Raw genomic sequence first — 23,519 nt, 5'->3', positions numbered from 1 at the left:
AATACAAGCACTGTTTGAGGAGAGCAGTGAGTTCAGTTGGTTTTAGAATGTAAGGGTCAGAGGTGGGGTTCAGGGGAAGGTGGAAGATGTTGTCAAAGCAGAGTTTTATTGGTAGAATAGTGGTAAGTTTGGTTGTGCTGAGTAGGGTTACTTGTCCCAGGGAAAGGGATGATAGGAGATTTTAGAGAGAGCTGTTTTTATGCAGCACTTCTGCCTAGGCCTCAGCTTCTTTACCTGCCAAAAGGGTGACAGTGGCATGTGTTACAAGGACTTCAAAAAGAACTAAAGCCCTATTATGCTTTGAATTTCTTTTAATGTATTCACAGCAGTTACTGATCTGGTTAGGAGTAATAGGGTGTGGAATACTTAATTTACCATGATTAAACACAGATGTGTCTCTACTCCCTAGATTTCCTCTGTTCTCTGCATTTCCTGTTTTTTCTGTTGTGTCCTCAGAATGCAGAGGAACAGGTGTGGAAATTGTACCAGGTATAACCAAATCTGACCAAAAAGAATTTCAGAGTTGTTGCTCAGTTTGCCACCTCTTTATTTCTCGTGTTGCCAATAGATTGAGTATATGATTGGAACATTTTAGTGCCAAAGTTTTACATGATTTGATTTCATATATATGGTACAGAGGAGCTGCCGTTACCTAGTCTTGAATGTCTTCCTTTTGGGAAATAAAGGCTACAGAACAGAGACCAGCTTCGTTCCAGAGGTGTAGTCTCAGATGGGTCATTTTTATCCTCCATATTGTATTTAGTAGATTCCATATGTTTTCTCAAAAGTAGAACTTTTGCATGAGGTTGTTCCTGGCTTCTTTAAGTCTATTTTTTGGTCATTAGGTATGAATTTACTAGATAGCTATGTTATTCCAGCATGAACATAACAGAATTCAAACAAGGTTTATATCCTGTTAAAATCTGAAAAATGCTCATGGGTTAAGAGGTCTTTTCCCCAAAAAAGATTAGTGGTAATATTCCCAAGAAGGAATCAGTTTTTGTACTAGCAGATATATATTCTTCATTTATGTTCTTGTTACATTAATGATGCCAAAGAGCTTTTATTTATGTGTGTTATAGCTGTCAATATTTGCTACATTAGAAATTAAAACTATGAAGTTTTATGTTGCCAGTGCATTTTAACATAACAAACCTATCTATAACATGTTAACACTAAGAATATATTTAATGAAAAATAAGTATTTTCCAAGAATTTCCAAAGAATTCATGAGAAGGATCACATTGATTTATATATTTGCAAATTTTTATTAATCCCTGGTTTACTAGACTATAGCTATGTTCTCACGTATGCTTCTGCATTCATGTTGAGGTATGTTGTTATAATCAAAGTCTAGGAAAAATAAAATCTGGCCTTACAAAGATGTATAATTGGTACTTTTTCAAATCAAAATAAAATTTATTTTTCAAATGAATTTGAATATTTTCTTTGATACTGCCAAGTCTCAAGTGGGTAGTTTAATGATTAGTTGCATTGCAAGTTCTGAAGTTGTATCCGTGAACTTTTTGTATTATTACATTAAAATCCATTGGTCTTTTTGAACTTAAAATAGTTCATTTCCTCATGCATAATTTTGTATTGGTGTTTGGGAAAATATTTGTTTACTGAGTTGTGTATACTTTCCATATGTTCATTATGCAGTAGAAACAGTTATTGAACATCATGATCTATATAACAACTTGATCTTATCAGACAAGTTTTTGAGTATTGGGGTGCTCTTAATCTTAAGTTCATGGTGGCTGATAAATTTTCCAAATCCTAATTTCTCCTAAAATCTTGGGTTTTATTCTTGCCAGCAAATATTGCTAGTTGTTTTCTTTAAAGTGACAGTTTCACTTTGTTTATTTGCAAGAAAATGTCTGCCAAATTCTCAGTCTGAAAAGCCATACTTTGTCAGTTGTTCTTTGAAGTAAAAATGGTGTTCCATGAAAAAAAGTAGCTAGTTCAGCTTGCAGTTCACTAATTGCACAGTGCTTTTCTTGGAGACAACCATCGTTTTAGTGTGCAGAAGGGTTTTATTTGTACTTAATGTTTTGTTATAGGATATTAAACAGATGTATATGTGAGGGCTAAGATTTTAATAAACTTAAGTGTTTTTGGTGCTTTCATGAAATTCTTCAGTGAAAGATTCGTGTATTTGTGTGGGTTTTTTTTTTTTTTGAGAGTATGGTAGTAAAGAATATCTCTACCATACTTACTATCTGCTAAGATAGTAAGATGTGACATCTTGATTTGCATTAGAGTATGAGCAGTTTATCCACTACTGCTTTGTAATAACATCAGGGTGGAAGTCAATTCTGTGAAAAAGGCAGGTAATGTCTTAGTACTATAAAAATCATTTTGACCTATGGACCCCTTAAAAAATCTTGGGAACCCCGAGGATCTACCTACCTCACTTTGAAACTTTTTTTTTTTTTTAAGATTTTATTTATTTACTTGACACAGTGTGAGAGGCAACAAGCAGGGGGAGCGGGAGAGGGAGAAGCAGGCTTCCCTCCCAGCAGGGAGCCCAGTGTGGGGCTCCATCCCAGCCAGCCAGGATCATGACCAGGATCATGACCTGAGCAGGACGCAGATGCAGATGCCTAAGGACAGAGCCACCCAGATGCCCCCACACTTTGAAACTTAATTTGTATACTAAATAAAAAGCCAATCAATCTTTGTTATGGGCGGGATAAAGATAGCAAATCTGATTTTTAGTTTTGAGCACTTTGAACAGCATTAGCATTGAAGTACATTTACAGTGAAATGGAAAGAAATATTTTTAATAAGATGGTACTAAAAGTCTGCCTTTGCAGTTTGTCTGTAGCCTGACTGGGTCGAGTACTTAACAAAGGATGGGCACTGCAGGGCCTCAGTGTGGTTATGAAGTGATGCACTTGATTTGTTCCTATGTGGACTTTTTTGTTTGTTGATTTTTGGGAAAAAAAATCTTACAGGACAGTACTGCCAACTGTTTTCTTTCACCCTGTGAAATTGACCTCAAACATTTTCATGGTGGATTTCCCCCAGTTTTCAATAAAACTTCAAAGCCTATCTCAATTCATTTTTGTCATCAGTTTCTACTCCTATTTTCTTTTGCGTTTTGTCTTCGTAGGTTTACTGGTAGCCGGCCTATGGCGGGGCCGGGGGGGGGGGGCGGGTATTGGTACAGATGTGTACCAACTTGTTATCTGAGTATTAAACTTGGTCTCCGTTGTCTTCACTTGATTTGAACAAGCGTTTATTGCCTGTTAGGATGGGTGTTGACCTCATCTTGTACCCCCTCCGCATACTTGGACATTTGATGTATATTATTCATAAATTTTTGCTAAGAGGCCAATCTTCTGCACATTTTTTACTTTTGCTCTTCCAAATAATTTACCAAATACAGTCTGTCCATGGACACTTGTTTTGATTCACTTAGGACTTAGTGATCTTAGTTTTATTTACTAGTCCACCCCCCATCTTTTTTTTTTTTTTTTAAAGATTTTATTTGTTTATTTGACAGAAAAAGAGGTCACAAGTAGGCAAACAGGCAGGCAGAGAAAGAGGGGGAAGCAGGCTCCCTGCTGAGCAGAGAGCCCGATGTGGGGCTCGATCCCAGGACCCTGAGATCATGACCAGAGCCGAAAGCAGAGGCTTAACCCATTGAGCTACTCAGGCGCCTCACCCACCCCCCCCTTTTTTAAAAATCAAAGGTTAGTCCTTCTGTGGTAAACTATTTCATAAATACTATTAAAAGTAGTATTTATTTCTAATTCTGAATTCATTATACCTAGTACCTTCTTCTCTTTATTAGCCTATATATTATCTCAGTTTTAAGCAAAGTTTGCATTCATTCTTGTGGTTGTCCTTTTAAACCTTAGCTATGTTCCAGTCTTTGATATTCTCACTGCATGTCTGTTCCAGAGCTGGAATAGTAAGTCAGTTTGTTTCAATTGAGAAAATTTTATTACCTTTCTTATACTGGTTTCCATTCAAACAAACTCAGAGCTTTTCTTGCTAGTCAGAGGGGACTGGCTTTTTGATTTTCATTTCCATACCTGACTTGTCTTTCCCCGACTGATAATGGTTTGCCTTAAGTCCTATGACTGATTTACTGTTCAACAACTGAAAAGGATGTACCAAAAATAAGGCCTGTCAGGGCCCCTGGCTAGATCAGTTGGTAAAGTGTGCAACTCTTGATCTTAGACTTTTGAGTTTGAGACCCAGGTCGGGTGTAGAGATTTCTTAAAAATAAAATTTAAAAAATATATATGGCCTATCTTCTGTTACTTAGTGTTTTAATTTTTTATCTTTTTCATTTCTGTGTCGGTATACCTTAGCTATAATTTATTTAATCATTAAACACGTTTATTGAGTCCATCTTGGAGGCACGTAATTTTATATTTTAAAGGGTTGTTAGAAGACATCAGTGTAAACCACTTCTCTTTTATATGTGTGGCAAGTTGAAGTCCACACTGATGGACTCTGAGGCCGTTCTTCAGAGGCCTTTCGGGTATAAAAAGAAATGGCCCTGTTTAATGACTATGTAACTTAAATCAGGGTTGACTCATCACATAATAGATGCTTTTTTACTATCCTCTGTCTAGAGAGCTTTGCCTAGACTTAATATTGCTTAATTGGGATTCAAAATTAGTGTTCCCTGTTGTCAAATCAATGGAAAATGTTCTGTTAAAAAAGAATGTTCTGTAAAAACCATTCTGTGTTTTGTAAAAACCACAAGATGTTGTGGGTTGTACAAAAATGGGTGATGGGTTGGATTTGACACACAAGCCATAGTTTTTAGACCCCTGGTGTAAATCACAGTTGGAATAAATGATTGACGTTAGAAATCTCAGTTACTAATGAGTAATTGGTTTGGTACACCATTTGCCCAAGTCTTTACATATGTCAGTGTTACAAAAGATAGTTGATCCTAATAAGCATCAGTTGATCCTAATAAGCATCATGCATAATACTTAACTGTTTTTTAAATGAATTTGTTTTCTCTTTCCCAAATTCTGGAGATGTCTGTCTGAGATCTGACAGTCTTTAAAATTTGTTAAAAATGCTTTATTAAAAATCACTTTGTGATCTGGTAACTCTCTGCATAGGGTATTATGTACTTGGACAGACTTTAAACATTGAAGTTTAAAAGTGAAAGAGACCATCTAATGTTTCCTCATTTTGTAGATGAGGAAACAGAATCCCAGAAGATTCAAATCTATTATCCAAAATTATATAAGGTATCTAATATCTTATTTTTTGGTCATATTATCTTTAATTTATATCTGAGAGCTCTGGATTCCAGTGAAACCAAGAAAGAAAAAAAAAGGTAATTTAGTTTATCTCTTCTAAGTTATTATCACCATACTCTAATTTTTTTTTTAAGATTTTATTTATTTATTTGACAGAGATCACAAGTAGGCAGAGAGGCAGGCAGAGATAGATGAGGAAGCAGGATCTCTAGCAGGCTCCCTGCTGAGCAGAGAGCCCAGTGCGTTGCAGGGCTTGATCCCAGTACACTGAGATCATGACCTGAACTGAAGGCAGAGGTTTTAACCCCCTGAGCCACCCAGCCGCCCCCATACTTTAATTTCTTAAGACTTCTCAGCTTTGGAACTTCAGTAACCATTAACTTGATGATAAAATGAAGCAACAAGAACCAAAAAAAAAAAAGTTCACAGCACAAAAATTTCCTGTAACTCTTAAAAGAAGAATAAATTAGCCTTTACACTCTTAGAAAAATTACTGGACGATGCTTATGTGCCAAAATTAGAAGGTAAAATGCCATCGCCTGCTAATTTCCCTTCACAAACTATCTTGTTCACCTTTTTAAAAAATATAAACTACACTTGTTTCTCTTGAAGATGCCATAGATTTTTTTACTGGCATTTTATATTCAAATTACTAAAAATCTATCCCCCCCCCCCAAAAAAAACCTTAGATAAATCAAATGAAATAAAAGCTTATTTTTTTTTTTAAAGATTTTATTTATTTATTTGCCAGAGACAGAGGGAGAGAGAGCCAGCGAGCAGAGGCAGAGGGAGAAGCAGGCTCCCTGCCGAGCAAGGAGCCCGATGTGGGACTCGATCCCAGGACGCTGGGATCATGACCTGAGCCGAAGGCAGCTGCTTAACCAACTGAGCCACCCAGGCGTCCCTTAAAGATTTTATTTATTTATTTGTCAGAGAGAGAGTGAATGAGAGCGAGCACAGGCAGACAGAGTGGAAGGAAGAGTCAGAGGGAGAAGCAGGCTCCCTGCGGAGCAAGGAGCCCGATGTGGGACTCGATCCCAGGATGCTGGGATCATGACCTGAGCCGAAGGCAGCCGCTTAACCAACTGAGCCACCCAGGCGTCCCATAAAAGCTTATTTTTAAAAGTTGTTTTCTCCTTTTTGGTGGGAATGCAAATTGGTGCAGCTACTGTGGAAAGTAGTGTAAACCTTCTTCCAAAAAAAAAAAAAAAGAAAGAAAGAAATATCTTATAATCCAGTAATTTCAGTATGGGTGTTTTGCTCAAGGCAAACAGAAACACTAATTTGAAAAGGTATATGCACCCCTATGTTCTAGCAGCATTATTTACAATAGCCAAGATATGGAAGCAGTCCAAGTGTTCATTGACAGATGAATGGATAAAGAAGAGGAGGTGGTAGACTATTACTCAGCCTTAAAAAAATGAGACCTTGCTATTTGCAACCACATGGGTGGACCTAGAGGGTATAATGCTAAGTGAAATAGGTCAGAGAAAGACAATGTCTGATTCCATTCATATGTAGAATGAGCAAACAAAGATTTTTTTTTTTTTTTGAAGATTTATTTATTTTAAAGAGAGAGTGCAAACAAGCAGCGGAAGGGGTAGGGGGAGGAAATCTCAGAGAGACTCCCCACTGTGTGGGAGTTCAGTCATGGGGCTTGATCTCATGACCCTGAAACCATGACCTGAACAGAAATCAGGAATAGGATGCTTAACTGACTGAGCCACCCAGGTCCCCCCAAAAACAGATTCTTAAATACAGAGAGAACAAACTGATGGTTATCAGATGGGAGGTGAGGGGCGATTGGGTAAAATAGGTGAAGAGGATTAAGAGTACAATTGTGGGGATGAGCACTGAGTAATGTTCAGAATTGTTGAATCTTATTGTATACCTGAAACTAACATAACACTGTATGTTGATTATACTTAAGTTTATAAAAGGATGTTGTCTCCTTTTTAATAGTGTGAATAAAAATTATCTCACGAGATCGGGCCTTTAAAAATACAGTTTAAACTTAACATTTATCTAAATGTGAACACTGGTAGAATTTTTGTTTGTTCTTTGGAAACATACTTTTTTACCTTTCTTTGGACTTAATATCACAGGAAGCTTTAGAAAGATATCCTCAGAGTGTTTGACAATTAAGCCATAGTTGTAGTTCATGGTTAATATAGAAACACGTGTATATGCTGTTGTTTGTTGTTCATACTTAAGAAATCAGCCAGATAATTTGATTTTGTTGTACTGGGTTTTGTTTTTGTTTTAGTTTGGTTAATATTAACATAAGCTGAAGTGTTTCATTTAGAGCTTTGTGTTTTTTTCTTGAGATTATCTATTTCTAAATCTTAATGTTGCACTTTATAGTTTACAAAAGTAATTTGGTAAACATGATTTCATTTAGTTTAATGAAATTTTGTGAAACCTTATAAAATTTAGCAAGGCAAAAGTTGAGAATGTATTTTATACATATTTTAAGCTATATTACCAATGACCTAAATCTTAAGATATCTTCCCTCATTCTACCGTATTTTATACATACAACAGTGTTATTGCCTAACACTTGTAGGATTGTAATTATTTTTAATGAGGCAGGAAATTAAGTGTAATGCGTTTTTCAGTGCTATTCCTGAGAGTGTTTCATGGTGCAAAGGCGGGGCCAGTTCAAGGAGAAGGGGCATTGCAGGGCAGATGATTATAAAATGTTAATGTATCCTGTTAATCTCATTGTCTTTGAACAGGATGGTTTCCTGAAAATAAAGGCAAATTTTCAAAAAAAGCAGATCCTAGCAACTGTGAATTTTATAACATCAATGATATTAAAGGCTTCAGATGAGTGATCAGAGTTTATAAGAATTGGCGATGATGGATATATATGTTTGCTAGGTCTGCCATAACAAAATCCACTGGTGACTTAAACAACAGGCATTTATTTTCTCATAGTTCTGGATGTTGGAAGTCAAAGCTCAAGGTGTCAGCAGGATAAATTACTTTATGAGGCCTCTCTCCTTGGCTTGCAGATAGCTACCTTCTCTCTCACTACGACCTCACATGATCTTTCCTCTGTGCACATGCATCCTTGGTGTTCTCCCTCCTCATCTAAGGACACTTGTCATTATTGGGTTAGGGTCCACCCTAATGGCCTCATTTTACCTCTTTAAAGACCAAATCTGGGACGCCTGGGTGGCTCAGTGGGTTAAGCCGCTGCCTTCGGCTCGGGTCATGATTCCAGGGTCCTGGAATCGAGTCCCGCATCGGGCTCTCTGCTCAGCAGGGGGCCTGCTTCCCTTCCTCTCTCTCTGCCTGCCTCTCTGCCTACTTGTGATTTCCCTCTGTCAAATAAATAAATAAAATCTTTAAAAAAAAAAAAAAAAAGACCAAATCTCCAGACAAAGTCACATTCTGAGACATTAGAGGAGTTAGGTCTTCAACATACGAATTGTACGGACAGTTCATCTCATAAGATGGTAGTAAAGCACCATGACTTTGCTATTAGTAGATTGATTTAATTTCTTCCCTCTGTCTCCTTTCCTTCCCCCAAACACTTTGTTTTTTGTTTTTGTCTTTTAGTTATGATAATGTATTTTTGCAGTGTGTTTTGGTTTGACCAGAGTTTCCTCAGGTAACTCAGTGGATGATAACGGCAGCAAGATTTTACTTTGCTGAAATAAACTATCTACTTTGCTCCACAGCAGATTGAGAACTCACACCCAAAGTAATTTTGATATATGATTCTGTGTGAGTTTAGAGACTGTTGTTGAGCAGTGTACTGTCATCATCTGGAACTTCTGTAGGTGGCTGGTAATCTATTTAAGCTGAGTGCCAACAGCCTGCACTGTACATGGGGCTTTGGCAATATATGTTACGTCTTGAAATTAGCACCTGCATAGGACCTTCTAGTGCTGAGAATTTTCATTCTTTGTAGTCATTAAATTATTTTACATTATATATTCTATCCTATTTTCCATTTTTTTTTGAACTGAGGAAATTTTAGTATTTTAATAACATTTCTAAATACATATGCCTATATATAGAAATGCTGTTCTCGTATGACATTAAAATGAGGAAGTTAAGACTGAAGAGGAAATGAAATAAAGTGTAGAATGCTTCGCCCCATACATAGCATGTAGGAATTCCTCAGTAATCACAAACATTCTTCTGCTTCATTTTCCTTAACACTCAAATGAGAAGAAGCGTGCACATACGCAGGAGCAGAGGTGACTTGGTACACTTTAGACATTTGAATTTAAAGGAAAATACTCTTCCAACACTGTGCCTATTACGGAAAGAAACCTGTAAGCCACTTGCATTTTACATCTTTTGCTTACCTATTCACAGTCTTAAGGTTTATACTTTCATAATTTTCTTTATTTTTTCTTACCCAAGCTAGTATTGTTTTCTTCACGGCAACCAGGTCTGGCCCTGGTCTACTTCGTTTAGCTTTGTTCAGCCACATCTCCAGCCCCTGGTATGGTGCCTGGTGCATTGGAGGTGTTCCAGTTTTGACTGAGTAGTGCTTTAGTGCATTTGTTTCCTTTCAGGTTTTGTTAAAACTGCATGACTACTGAAGTGTTTACTTCCCACTTTTCACTACCCCACTGCCACAACTGTATCTCATCTACGTTTGTTTGGACTGGTTTATCACCCTAAGTAATTGAAGTTACTTAGGAGAAATCCATTCCTGTAGGGGAGCAGGATCAGAGGTACCACTTTCCATAGAAGATGAGCTGTAATATTTTAACAACTCCAGAGCATTTCTGCAGGAATGGACTGTTTTGTCTCTAGTTTAACACATACAAAGTGTGACTCCCCAGAGGGCTGTGCTTTCTAGGCACCCCACTTTTATGGATAATTCTTCATACTTTCTAATCTGGAAACAATTTGAAAAATGTGACCCCTCCCCCATTTTCTTATTTCCTCAAATATAATCTATCACTAATTTTAGTCATTTTCTTGTTTTAAAAAAAATCTCTTGGATAATTCCCTCTATTTGTCTGCCTTTTTTTGTTGTAACTGAGAAGTCTCAAATTGGTTTAGACAATAAAATTAATTTTTGACTTCTTTAATTGAATTAGAATGATAATTGGTTTCTGATAGTACTTAATCCAGTTGCTTAATAATTTGATGTCATTAGTAACTTAGTTTCTCTTGTCTATCTTCCCTGGTGTCCTCTGTTTTTCTCTCCTCTCTGCTCTAGCCTCAGTGATGTACATAGTGTCCTTGTTATCTGCCCCCTCCTTTCTGAAAGGAGAAGGTTGTCTTTCCTAGAAACCAGCAAACGTCTTCTACATTTCATTTACCAGGTGTGATTGAGGTGGGGTAGAGGGAGGTGATGTGTATATGTAGGGGTGGGGTGTCAGCCCTAAACTGAAGATATAAAATATGCTGATTGACCTAAGTGATTAAGTAAGTGCCTTCCTTTGGACCAGGAGGTCCATGTCATTTAAACCACAGGGCTGGGAATGAATGGAGTAGGCCTCCAGATGGAAAGCAGGAATAGTGGTGTCTTTTGTCAGACTGTGGCAGTGGACACAGTTGCAAGAGGCAAGCTGCAGTTTTCACCATCTTGCTGGTTATAGTCACTCAGCAGTTCTTACCTGCCGAGTTCCAGAGAAGCCTAAGGTATTCTTCTTTCTAGATGATCTCCCAGCACCATACCATCCCCAACATAACAATTACCTTGAACACCTGTGGGTCATTCATATTTATTTTTAAAGGTAATCCGGAATGTCCCAAGGTGGCATTGACAGTTACTTGCCAAATTAAAACAATTCTTTAAAAAAAAAATTATATATTTATGTGAGAAAGGGAGCATGTACGTGTGTGTCTGTGTTGGGGGAGGGACATCTCAAAGTAGACCAGGAATCAGATGCTTAACCGACTGAGCTACTTAGGGGTCCCAAAACAATTCTTATTTTCAACATCAAAGTTCTTTTAGTAGCTTTTAATATTGTTGATCTTTTTCATCTTGAATAAACAACTGTGGCAGATATTTGTAGATGTATTTACAGATGTATTTTTTGTTTTGTCACAATTTTGGTGATATTGAATATTTTAAAATCTTTATTTATGTTATAGTCAGAATGTTCTTGTGTTTATTGTTGGTGAAATTGAATGTTTTCCTAATGTTTCAGCTAGAGGGGCCATAAATTGGTTTGTTCTCTTGAGTGGGCCCAGTCTGTTGGTATTCAGTAAGTATCAGAATAGCCATGGGAGGAGGGTAAGAGGGACAGAAAAATAGGTGAAAGAGAGTGGGGGGCACAGGCTTCCATTGATGGAATTAGTAAGTCGGGAGGTAGAAGGGTTCAGCATAAGGAGTATAGACAGCAGAGTTGAGTAGCTTTGTATGGTGACAGATGGTAGCCGCACTTGTGGGGAGCATAGTATATTGTGCACCATGCTGTGCACTGGAAACTAACATGCCATGTTAGCAACACTTCCGTTTAAAAGAAACAACCAATTATTTATTCTCTTTCGTCCAGTTACTTACTTGTAGAGACTTTTCCTGATTCTGAGAGTTTTAATTAAAGCACACCTACCAAAAAGAAATAAGTAACTTTAAGGTTAAATATCCTGATGGCAGTCTTAGAGGAATGAAGGTTTAGGATCATCCAAATAGTTGAACAACTCAAAAATTAGACTAATATGTCTGTTATAAGATAATACACCACCACTATATATTGTGTAAGATCAAATAATTTCAGTTAAACATTTGATTCTGGATTATGCAGAGGGTTTCTGCATTATTAAGATCTTCTTAATAATGTGTGGTAGGCAGGGCACTTAAAATCTTTCTGGTTTAATTTCTATCCATCACTTTCCCTGTCCTTTCATTCTTTTAAATTTAAAATGATGTGATACAGGTTTATAGTTGGGTGCTGGCTTACTCCAGCAATGGACGCAGAAAAGAATGTATGTCTATGTCCTGGGAGATGATTAAATTTGTGAGGCATTTATTGTTCAGTGTGTGTTTGCTGAGCTCAGTTTTGTGATGCTGAAAGTATGTACATTCTCAGTTGAATGAATCCTAACTAAATTGTCTCAGCAGTCCTGTTCTTGTAACAGGTGTTAAATTACTGTCTATAATGTCTTGAAGTAAAATATTTCATAGTGAACATTGAAAATATTAAGTGTACTATTAATGTAAACACTTGGCTAAATATTAGTTAAGACTAATTTTTATATTTACTTTTGACTAATATAGCTATGGATCTGACTTAACTAATTGCCTGTAACTGATAGGCGTTGTGGATAAAAGCTCTTAGAGTTTATAGGCTGTTCTGAGAGTTAGGATGGAGAACTACAAAGTCATTTACTTTTTTTTCCCCATTTTTAGAACTCAATTCATTTACTATTTAAGGATAAATATGATGAGGCAGAATATACCAAAAAATTGCTTTGGGTCAGGGGGGCTTGTGGGTGGCTCAGTTAAGCACCCAACTCTTGGTTTTGGCTCAGGTCATGAATTCAGGGTCATGAGATCAAGCTCCTCGTCAGGCTCCTTGCTGAGTGTGTAGCCTCCTTAAGATTTCTTTCTCTCCCTCTGCTCCCCCCATCCCAAATCACTTTGTGACTTTTGGAAATATTATTCATTTTGAATGTCTTATTCATTTAATAATCCATCAGCTCCTTGAGGGCAGGACTTATTTTTTTTTTTTTAAAGATTTTATTTATTTATTTGACAGAGAGGGATCACTAGCAGGCAGAGAGAGAGAGAGGGAAGCGGGCTCCCTGCTGAGCAGAGACCCGGATATGGGACTCCATCCCAGGACCCCGAGATCATGACCTGAGCCGAAGGCAGCGGCTTAATCCACTGAGCCACCCAGGCGCCCCAGGTCTTATTTTTATCTCTGCAGACCTGACACCCAGATGGTATAGGATAGAGGTGCAGTGAATGTCTCGCTGCTGTTTTGTGATCTTGTTTAAAGACAGTTGTACACAGTGGAGGAGAAGCGTTGGTAAGGCTTCTTGTATACACTGTGAAAGTGAGTGATAGCTGGTATCTGAATGTCTGGTCTTCACCTGGGACGGATGAAGAGTACTATATCACATTATAGAGGACCCATTTTAGCTGTATTAGCAAACAGACCAAAATGGAGCAGTTGTACAAAGCCATCGTGAATCCACTAAAGAGGTAGTCTAATTTCGCTCTTTGGCACACAGACTTTTAATGTATTTTGAAAGTGAAGACTGAGGTTTTCATTCAAGATTGTGTCTTAATGTTTTCTTTTTGTAGTGCAATCTCCTGTTCTTTTCAGGTGTCTTTTTGAAATTATAATTTTAAAAGGCTTAGTTTAATACAAACCATACTCTAGAATTAAGTGTTTTTGAAAATGGATAAACTCAAGTCTTTGTAGACTCTGTGTAGTTTTATTGCAATTGGGACCAAAACCTCTAGTACAGATTGCATTAAACTTACAGTTTTTTGGTTTTTTTTTTTAATGATACCTTTGTATGTTACTCTTCACTAACTGAACTCTGCAAGGCTTGGGTGAACTTTATTTTATCTGTCTATTCCTACTCTCAGCATAGAGATTTGTCTGCCCTAACAACACACATGAGGAGCAATAAGGTTCTTTCTAGGAATATAAGAGCTAGCTGAAGTAGAACTACAGGTGGAACAATACTTGTAATTTGAACAGTTTACCCCTTTCCCTTAAAAAATATTACTCTTGATTCCAGAAATTGTTATACTATAGCATTGTGAATGGAATAAAAAAAATAAATAGCAGTTTGAACAGATAGGAACTTTTCTGTTCTACTTTTTGGGCATTTTTTTGTGATGATCTTTTAAAATCTACCAGCATTATGTAGTTATTATAGGAACATTTATAGACAATAACATATCATTTTGGTTTGTATTTTTCTTTGCCCTGGAATATATTTGGTAATGCTGAAGCATCACTGATCACTGCTTTGAGACATTCATGACCTTAGCTTATTAGAACCAAGCTTTATTGAAAACCTATGAATCTTAGGTACTTCAGCACCAGCGTTTGAATGTTGAAGTGAATGATATATTAGAGGAAAATAATACTCTCTCTCTTTTTTTTTTTTTTATCAGTTTATTTCACTTGGATTCCCCCTAGCACATCTCATTTTGGGAAATCCTGTTAATGAAATAATGATGAATTGTTTCCCTTACAAACAGATATCCATGATTGGTCAAATTATTTAATTTCTTAGAATTCTTTAATGGGTGGGATTGGATTTGTTTTGTTTTTTGAGAGAGAGCACATGTACATGCAAGAGTAGGGATGGGGTGCAAGGGTGGGGGAGAATCCCAAGCACGCTCCATGTCCAGTGCGGAACCAGATGTGTGCGGCTCAGTCTCATGATCCTGAGATCATGACCTGAGCCAAAATCAAGAGTCAGTCCTTAAGCAACTGAGCCACTCTAGTTTTGTTTTTTAAAATTATTCAGTTTAACAGGCTTTCGAAATTGACTATTTAATATATACTCTGAATGCCAGATACATTGCTACATATTACTGTGCGTCAGTATAAAACTGAGGAAGATACCCTCCAGGGCACGAGTCACTTAATGTACCATAGTAGCATCTAGACAAGATGTCCTGAGCCAAAATCATCAAAGGAGTATTTACTTTTGTTATTCAAAACATTCAGGTTATTAATTGTACCTCCTGAGTTAATTTTGTGGAAGAGTACCTTTTTCTTTCTATGAAGATAATTGTGACTCTTTGTCTGTGGTTTCTCTTCTTCTGTGGAAGTACTGTGAATCCAGATTTCCTCAAAGAACCTTTGGTTCTTCCTTTCACCTCATTCCTTTGTCTAGGTGGTCACAGTTTAGAACCCCTGAACTTCTTCCTGGCTTCAGTGCCACAGCCCAGGTTTCATTTATTAATTAGGTCCCTGCAACATCCTCCTACCTCAGCTTTTACTCCAGTCCATCTTCCTTCCAGTCTGTTCTGCATGTCAGAGCCAGGATGATCTTTATACAGTGTCGATCTGGTGATTTTGCCACCTGCTTAAAACCTGTCAGTATATTTTCTCTAAGTAATGCTGTCAAGGCCCGGCAGAACAGGGTTTTGTTTGTGTTTCGAGCCTTACTTCCATGTTTTGTTTTCTCTTTCTTCATCCAACCTTTTCACTAACTATTACTGCTCACTGGATTCCTTCCCTTCCCTGCCTTCTTCCTACAAGTATTAATGTCCTCCCGCTCCTAGTCCATCCTTCCGGGTCTAAACACCTGTGATACTTTCTTCAAGATGTATTTCCTGGCTTCTAAATTTGGTCAGGAATTCCTCTGTGTGTGTCATTGGAAAATTGTTATTACTTTCTTGTTTGTCTTCTTTCCTGTGACAGAAGCTTGTTGTGCTTAGTCACTATTATTTCCACAACTTAGGGCAGCAGCAGTTTCCCTTACACAGTAGCCTACTCAGGTGTTTGTTAATTTATGACTTCTAAATATCCTGTGAACTCTGCATCATAAAGAGACTGATGATGTAGTGTTAGATAGCCCTTTACTGAATAGATGTCAGTCTATCCTTTTAAAATGTGGGACCAAAAAAGTACACAGTCTGTGGGTCAGATCTGGCCCACTAGTCTTTTATAAGGACCACAAGCTAAGAAAGGTGGTTTTGTTGTTGTTGTTTTAAGTGCTTGAAAAGAAGTCTGAAGAGAAATATTTTATGATCCAACTTTATCATATGAAATCCAGATTTCAGCATCCATAAATAAAATTTGATTGGAACATGTCCTGACTCATTTGTCTACATCTTGTTTGTTGCTGCTTTTGTGCTACAACCATAGAGTTGAGTGGTTTTAATAGAAACTGTGTATGGGAGGTAAAGCTTAACATATTTACTGTCGGACTCTGTACAAAAGATGTTTGCTGACTTCTTTTCTGTGACATGAGAACAGATAAGTATAATGAGAACATATTTAAGTTAGGTCTTTGTTTCCTTTTTTCCTCTCTCTGAATTCAAGATTTAAGTATGTCCCTTAAGAGAATATCATTTAAGTTTTGAAAACTGTATTCCTACCTCTCTGCTTTACAATGTAGCCAGATCCTTCTGAAACTTGAACATTGTAGGTTAGATGTTGAGAGAACAGAGACCTCAAATCCTCTCAAATTATGTAGACAAAACCAATGTAGATGGCTCATCCCTTACCCAGTGGTCTAAAATCATTCTTTTCCTAAATATATAATATTCTGATTCCTAAAATGTGCTGTTCTTTTTTTGTTTCTTTTTTTTCAGTTAAGGAGAAAGGGGAAACAACTTTTTAATGCTATTTGATACAGTCATATAAAATACAGTGCTAAAGCCCTTTTCTAAATTTTGAATCCTTTTTGCAAATATGTTACCTTGCAGAAAAATAGACCAGCCATGTTTTGGTTGTATAATCTATTACTAACTATTGGAATAACTTTATTTGTTAGGGTTTATTATTAGGCAATATAGAACCTTCATTTTACATCATTTAATAAAATCAAATGGTTTTTACAACATTGTTTACGTTTTGTCTAAAAATATTTTATTGAGAAAATACTTAATTAACTTTGTTTTATTTTTAGGGTTATATCCTGTGTTGTGACCTCATGGTTTAAGTGGGAATAAAGATGAGTATAAGCAGTGATGAGGTCAACTTCTTGGTATATAGATACTTGCAAGAGTCAGGTGAGTACTTTCATAAAGTAAATAGGCCTCAAATTATTTTAATATTCTCAAAATAACCTTTTATGCATTTGAAATTTGTATCAGTCCAAACTGTTGAACTTTGTATGTTTCCTTAATGTCTGGACTGCCATTTTAAAGCTATGTGTTACTGCATGGTTTAACTCTCTGACTCTTTCAAATATGTTGGAATCATCCCAGGCAAATATTTGTTAACAAATGGTTTGGCTTTCAGTGTTCAAAGACCATTTTTATAAGTTGTTATGAGATTGCACATGGTCAGTAGGAACATATAAACTTTCAGATAGCATCAATTTGATAATGTATGTTCAGAATCCTCAGCTAAATGTTACTGATCCTAATTGCAGTTAGCATTTCAATAACTAAATTAACCATATTTTTTCAGAATGTTTTCTCAATCATTATCCCTATTAATTTAGTTTATTCTTGACCCGAATTCTTACTGATGTGTTTATTGGTGGGTGACCAATATATTAAATCATTGGAGGCCATTTGTAATAAATATTAAGTAAATCTGTTCATTTTTAAACAGATTAAGAGGCATCTTAAAACAGAAGGAAGACTACAAGGGAAAATGTGGGATGGATTAAGCAAGAAAATGTAAAAATAGAAGAGGGAAAGCATGGGGTGGATGGGACACAGGACCGGGGAAGATTGACTGCACTGGTGCACGCAGGTTGTTAGCAGGAATTCTTACCACTTGGAAGTTGAAAATAAGCTGGAGAGGTTGAATTTTAGAAATCACACAAGTTGGGATGTTGTAGTAGTAAATTGAGGCCTAGTGTTTGTGTAAAAGGGTAACTGTGGTTGGCTCATTTGAGGGAGGACAGAAAGCTGGAAGTAGGAACTGAGCCCTCAGTTTTAACTTTGAAATGATAGTTATTCTTCTGATAGGGCTTAGTCATTATCCTTTCCTACGCAGGGAGTGCACACGCCCCTGTGTGCCGAGCTTTTGCCAGCTGTGCTCCAGTTTTGAGCTTTGCTGTCCCCTGGGGGTTCCTAGTCCCAGGCACCATCGCTGCTTCTCTCTGGCCTGAAAGAGCTGAGAAAATGATGGCTAATGAGGGCAGAAAAAGAGAAACTAAAAGCAGCCAACTAAGGCAGAATAATTTATTCTGAAGCTTTGAAATGAGTGCATCTTGTTTTGTTTTGTTTTTCTTTTTCAGCTGGTCAGCTGGTATTAAAGGCAGATCCTAAAATGATATCCATGAATATTTTGAGCAAGATTAAAATGATTAATAAAGTGGAAAAAGTAGTGACCTGACCTAGTGATTATTAACATATATAAGACAGATGCACATGCCTTATTATTGTTACTTGGTAACTTTGGCCAAAATTGAAAGAATTGTTAGGTTAAAACGAACTCCTGCTTTTTCTGCCTTTGAATCTGACTGCCATTTGAGCCAGAGCTTTGAGACCTCGGACACAAAAGTAGACCATGCTATGAAGGGCCAGCAGAGTAGATGAGAAATGTATGTAATGGCTTGTAGGTGTATTGTAAAGGCAACTGCTTAGGCTGAATCACAAGAAACCGTTGTTTCTGGAAACAGTTGGAATAACTCAGCAGCATCCTGTATACAGTTCAGCCTATGCTGAGATGAAATGAGACAAGGTGAAGGTAGAGATGTTGATGAATGCTCAGATTTTGTAGCAAACAGAAGCCTGTAAATTGTTGTGTGATGTTGCCACCAAAAAAAAAAAAAAAAAAAAAAAAAGAAAGGAAAAGAAAATACAGCAAGTAGAAGAGGCAGTAAAATAATACCCTGGAGTAATTTTTGTAACACTATCCAGTGGTTAAATATTATCAGAAGTCTTCTTGAAGTTACTAATGTTCTCAGAGAAAATCCTTTGAAATTCCACGTTTTAAGGTGTTCTGTGTTGTAGTAAATAAAAATAAAGCAAGAATTATATTTTTTAAAAAAACTGTGTGGTACACTGCCGGTTATCATAATAAGTCCTTTATTTTTTACTTACATAATAAGTCCTTAATATTTTACTGTATTCTTAGTTGTGCTTTGTGTATTTAGAAAGGTTTATATTTTATAGTGTACCCATCATGAAGTGCAATGTTAAGCCACATCTCTGAAAATGTGAACATCAGTCCCTTTATTAAATGTGTAACTTCCTATGGACGTTACTATTTACATGGGGGAAAATCAGGTTCAACTAATGACATTTGACTTATGTTCGTTTTTCTAGGAATGCAACTTGCCATAAATTTTAAAAACCTCATATACCAGAGTTCTATTTGATCCTCTGACTACCTGCATCAGAATCACTTAGAGAATGGCGAATGTGGTTCAGGAATTTGCATTTTACAAATGTCCCAGGTGTTTCTTGGGTATATAAAGTTTGAAAAGTTTGGAAGCCACTGGTCCATATTAGTTGTAGGACAATTAGAAGTTGGTAAGAAAGTTGACATCAGGTATATAGCATGTTCACAGGATGTTGAAAGAAAAATTATATTTGGTAGCTATTTGAGATAAAGTAGAAAGCATGAAGTGTAAAAATTGAGATTGGGGTGTGAGAATATCTCCTACTAAGCATTAGGGAGGTGCCACTAAAAGTGGTGTATTTGTATTTATAGGCAGGATTTTATAGGAATGATGGGGCATGTTTATATCATAAAGGATACCATGAGATATTCATTTGAAGTTACTTCCAGAAGTAGGAGATGGGAAAGAGTTTAGGAAATTGATAGTTCTGCCAGCTCAGACCAAGTTTCAGATAGAGCTCAGAATCTGGCCATCTCAGTACTTGGTGACTTATTCCTTCTTGATTCTGATCTCTAATTATATGTAAAAACGGCCATTTTGCAAGTAAGTTGATTTTGGAATAGAGTAATTCCTTTTCTGGGTGTATTGTGGTATATTTTGGAGTACTTAATTAGATTAGGAGATAGGAAGAAAAGAAGTACTCATGACAAAGAAAATACCTGTGAAAAGACCTTCACAAGACTTTTTTTTTTAATTTAAAGATTTTATTTATTTATTTATTTATTTATTTATTTGACAGACAGAGATCACAAGTAGGGAGAGAGAGACGGAGAAGCAGGCTCCCTGCTGAGCAGAGACCCCCCTCCCCCATGTGGGACTTGATCCCAGGACCCTGGGATCATGACCTGAGCTAAAGGCAGAGGCTTTAACCCACTGAGCCACATAGGCGCCCCGAAGAGAGAGTGGGAAGCAAGCTCCCTGATGAACCGAGAGCCGGTGTGTGGCTCGATCCCAGGACCCTCAGATCATGACCTCAGCCAAAGGCAGAGGCTTAACCCACTGAGCCACCCAGATGGCCCCCCCCCCCCAAGACTGGTTTTTAAAGACTACCACTTCTAAGGAAAGTAAAATTTTTTCTTGCTTGTCTCATTTTCTAAAAGCCCTCAGATAGAAAGTCCAAAAAATACCTTATGAAAGTTTGTTCTTTTTTTTAATAAATATATAATTTAGAAATAATGTTTTCCAACAAGAACTTCTAATATTTGTTCCTGTAAATACTGTTTAACGTTGACTGGACTATGGTATCTGTCTCCAGAGAGAATAAAACCTCTTAAATTGTTTTAAATACTTTATACCATGTGATGACCATCCTGTTACGACTATTATCAGCACTAGAAGATATCTATTAGAAGTCTGTCCCTCTCGCCAAATTATATAACTTTTGATTTTTTTCTTCATCCATAAAAGTTGTTGCTTGTTCAAAAGGGATTACATTATGATATTCAGCCTTAAATGTTTTTATAGGTCTGTTTGAAATAAGTCATCCTCCCCTACTCACTAAAACTAATTAAGAGGAAAGTATATTTATTGTAAGATGTCCTTATTAAATGTTGTAATTTAATTTTTCTCCGTTTTGTCTCTAGCCATTTAATTTAGTCATCACCATTTTGTACTTCATTGAAATAGATGTAGGCTTTCATAGGCAACAAAAATTTTCTATGAAAGAAAATTTTTTTCTCTTTTGAGATGACTTGAAAATCGACTGACTGTATTTGACAGTGTAGTACCATAGGTAATGATTGACTTGATTATTCAGTATGCTCCATTTAATTAGCATTTGCCCAAGGGCATTAATAATTTGATTGCCCTAATAACTCACATCTAGCAACCATATGCAGAGTAAGCACTAAGGGGTTACTGCTAAGTTGTATGGAGCAGAACTTGATACAGTGTTAATTTTAAAAGAGGTAAGGTGGTTTTAAATTTCCCTCCCTCCCCCACCCCTTACATCACCTTTGAGTCTTCTCTTAGTTATTGAGTTTTTTTTTCTAGAGAAATTGTACTGGCAATTATTTGTGAATTTGTGCCACCTTATTTCTTGTTGCTTTGTGTAAGATGTAATTTTATTTTGCTTTAAATTATGTATTTGGTTTGGGGGAGAATTCTCGTTTCTGTGTAAAACTATCATCTCTGACATGTATAAGAGCTCAGTAGCATGTCGTTGAATAGTGTACTTAATATTGGATGCTGTGAAACAGTTGCATTTTATGGTTGAAGACTAACTGGAAAATGCAGGAACAGTACGTCCTTATGACTGAACTGTCTTCTAGATTTTGATTCTGAATGCTATCATTTTTTTAAGTCCTCATGTTTTTAGAACTAATGTTCATCTTGCCATCCAGTCTCAGTTTATGAAAAAGTGATGATGTACATGAGCTTAAAGTATTTGGTTCATGAAAGATCATCTTGTGTCTCTCATCCCCAGCTCTCTCCACTGTTCACAAACTGTTTCCAGTGGATGGATATTCAAGTCTGAATGTAGGCCTTGTACCACCCCACTTTTTTTGAGACGGTGCTTCCTTCAGATGTTGTTATTTATGAGAGCATACACACTTAATTTAGAAATCTACACATAATTGTAGTAGGCACAGACTAACCTGAATGTTTATGTATAACATAAGATTCTGATCTGTAACACCATGGAGTCTATTTGTTGTGTTTTGTTTTAATTTTTTTCATTTAATGATTTGGTATTACCCCTACCTACAGTGGCTAAGAAAATGTCAGCAATCAGATGACAGTGTAGTTTCTCTTGATTGAGATAAAGGTAACGGGGCCAGATAAACATTCCTTCCTCTGTGTCTTTCTGCTGGTGCCACTTATAAACACACTTGAACAATGAACTGAATGGAGTCAGATTAAACCGGGTCTCAGTGCCACTAGCCATGAAGCCCTGGACTTAGGAGAGTTCAGGATTGTGTATGTCCACCTCTAGTCTTTCTTTTCATTTTTATGAGTAATTGGTCAGCTACAGAAATGCAGGTTAAGTATATATACATTTTGATTTATAATCAAATAAAATATGCAGTAACATGGATTTGTCACATATAGTTGTTGTACACATGACTAATTAACAATAAACAGCAAGTATTTGTCAAAAATCGTAGTAAATTTTATACTTCCAAATCAGTTTTCTCTTTTATAAGCTGAATGATTTTTTTTTTTTTTTTTTGCTGATAAAGGAAAATTCCTATTTACACATTACTGCTGACATGCTTGTTAAAAGACAGATGTCGTTTAGTAATTACCAAATAGAGAACTTGTTCAATCTTACTAGTAATCTTCTTGCTAATTTTGTTCAAGAATAGCCAGCATAATAAGGGTGTAGGGAAACATAAATTGCTGATGGCACTATAGATTTGTATAATTGGGGGGCAATGCAGTTGTGCAGTTATAAAAACTTTGTTTAAAATGCCCGTGCCCCCCCACACTTTTGGGGGAATCTGTCCTAAGGAGAGAAAAATAAATACCTGTTAAAAGCCTATACATGTAGGTATTTGAGGTAACATTCCTAAATAGTAAACACTGAGAAAATCTAAGCTATCCATAGATGAGATGAGTAATTTACTAGTTGAGTGCATTCATTGGCCAAATAATATGATAATAAAAGTATATATATTTGATAATGTAATTCATGTAGAATGTTCATGGTTATATATATTTTTAAGGACAAAATTAGGGCACAGAAGATAGCATCCCTTGTGTGTTATATTGTGTTGTACTGTGATGTGTTATATTGTGTGTTACATTGTGATGGAGGAAAACGGTGTATAGAGAAAAAAAGGAAATATAAAAATATTAACAATTACACTTGGGTTTGGTATTGTAATGTTTTTACTTCTCCATGTTGTCCATTATTTTTTTTTTTTAGTAAGTACTGGGTCTAAATCTCCCAACATGCAAGATCCCCTGTAACACTTTTTGCTCCTCCTCCTTTTCACATTGTCTAGAATCTTTTAAGCATGTTAAGTATGAACTTTTCAGAATAAACCAAAATCTGGGTCTGCAGGACACAGTTGCAAATGGATTTGGGGACAAGGAGGTTTTGTCATGATGGGAGCAGGGATGTAATTTTCTGGGTTGGTTTTTGTTTTTGTTTTTTACCTGAAACTTCAGTAGGATCTTGGGTTATTAGATTTTACTTCTGGACTGTGTCATGATAATAGTTCAGCTTTGTGTGTTGTTGAGTCTCCCTGTAGGTCAATTTGCATATTCCTGTAGTCTGTCTGAAAGGGGCGTTGGGTTGCCCTGGACAACCAAAACCTTTTTGAGAACACAGTCCCTGTCATCCCAAGGGAATGCCTTCCCTGAAACAAGCAGTGTGCAGAAAGCAGTGGTTTTGTG

The 23,519-nt window shown here is 36.6% G+C and overlaps 1 protein-coding gene across 29 annotated transcripts in view; it reads left to right on the top strand.

The window, feature by feature from the left end:
• TBL1XR1 (TBL1X/Y related 1) overlaps positions 1 to 23,519 on the top strand; it is a 172,682-nt gene that overhangs the window by 115,518 nt on the left and 33,645 nt on the right. For 20 of the 29 annotated variants that reach the window (XM_082727703.1, XM_082727684.1, XM_082727688.1 and 17 more), the window contains one exon: positions 16,779 to 16,881. The exons of the other annotated variants lie outside the window; for them this stretch is intronic. In XM_082727703.1, coding sequence (XP_082583829.1) covers positions 16,824 to 16,881 — 58 coding nt within the window. In that variant the 5' untranslated portion in view covers positions 16,779 to 16,823. The remainder of the gene's footprint in view (positions 1 to 16,778; positions 16,882 to 23,519) is intronic. 29 annotated transcript variants of the gene reach the window in all.

The sequence above is a fragment of the Mustela nivalis genome, assembly GCF_964662115.1.
Source record: "Mustela nivalis genome assembly, chromosome: 1".
Lineage (NCBI taxonomy): Eukaryota > Metazoa > Chordata > Mammalia > Carnivora > Mustelidae > Mustela > Mustela nivalis.
Note: the sequence above shows the minus strand (reverse complement) of the source record. Positions and strands in the feature narration are given on the sequence as shown.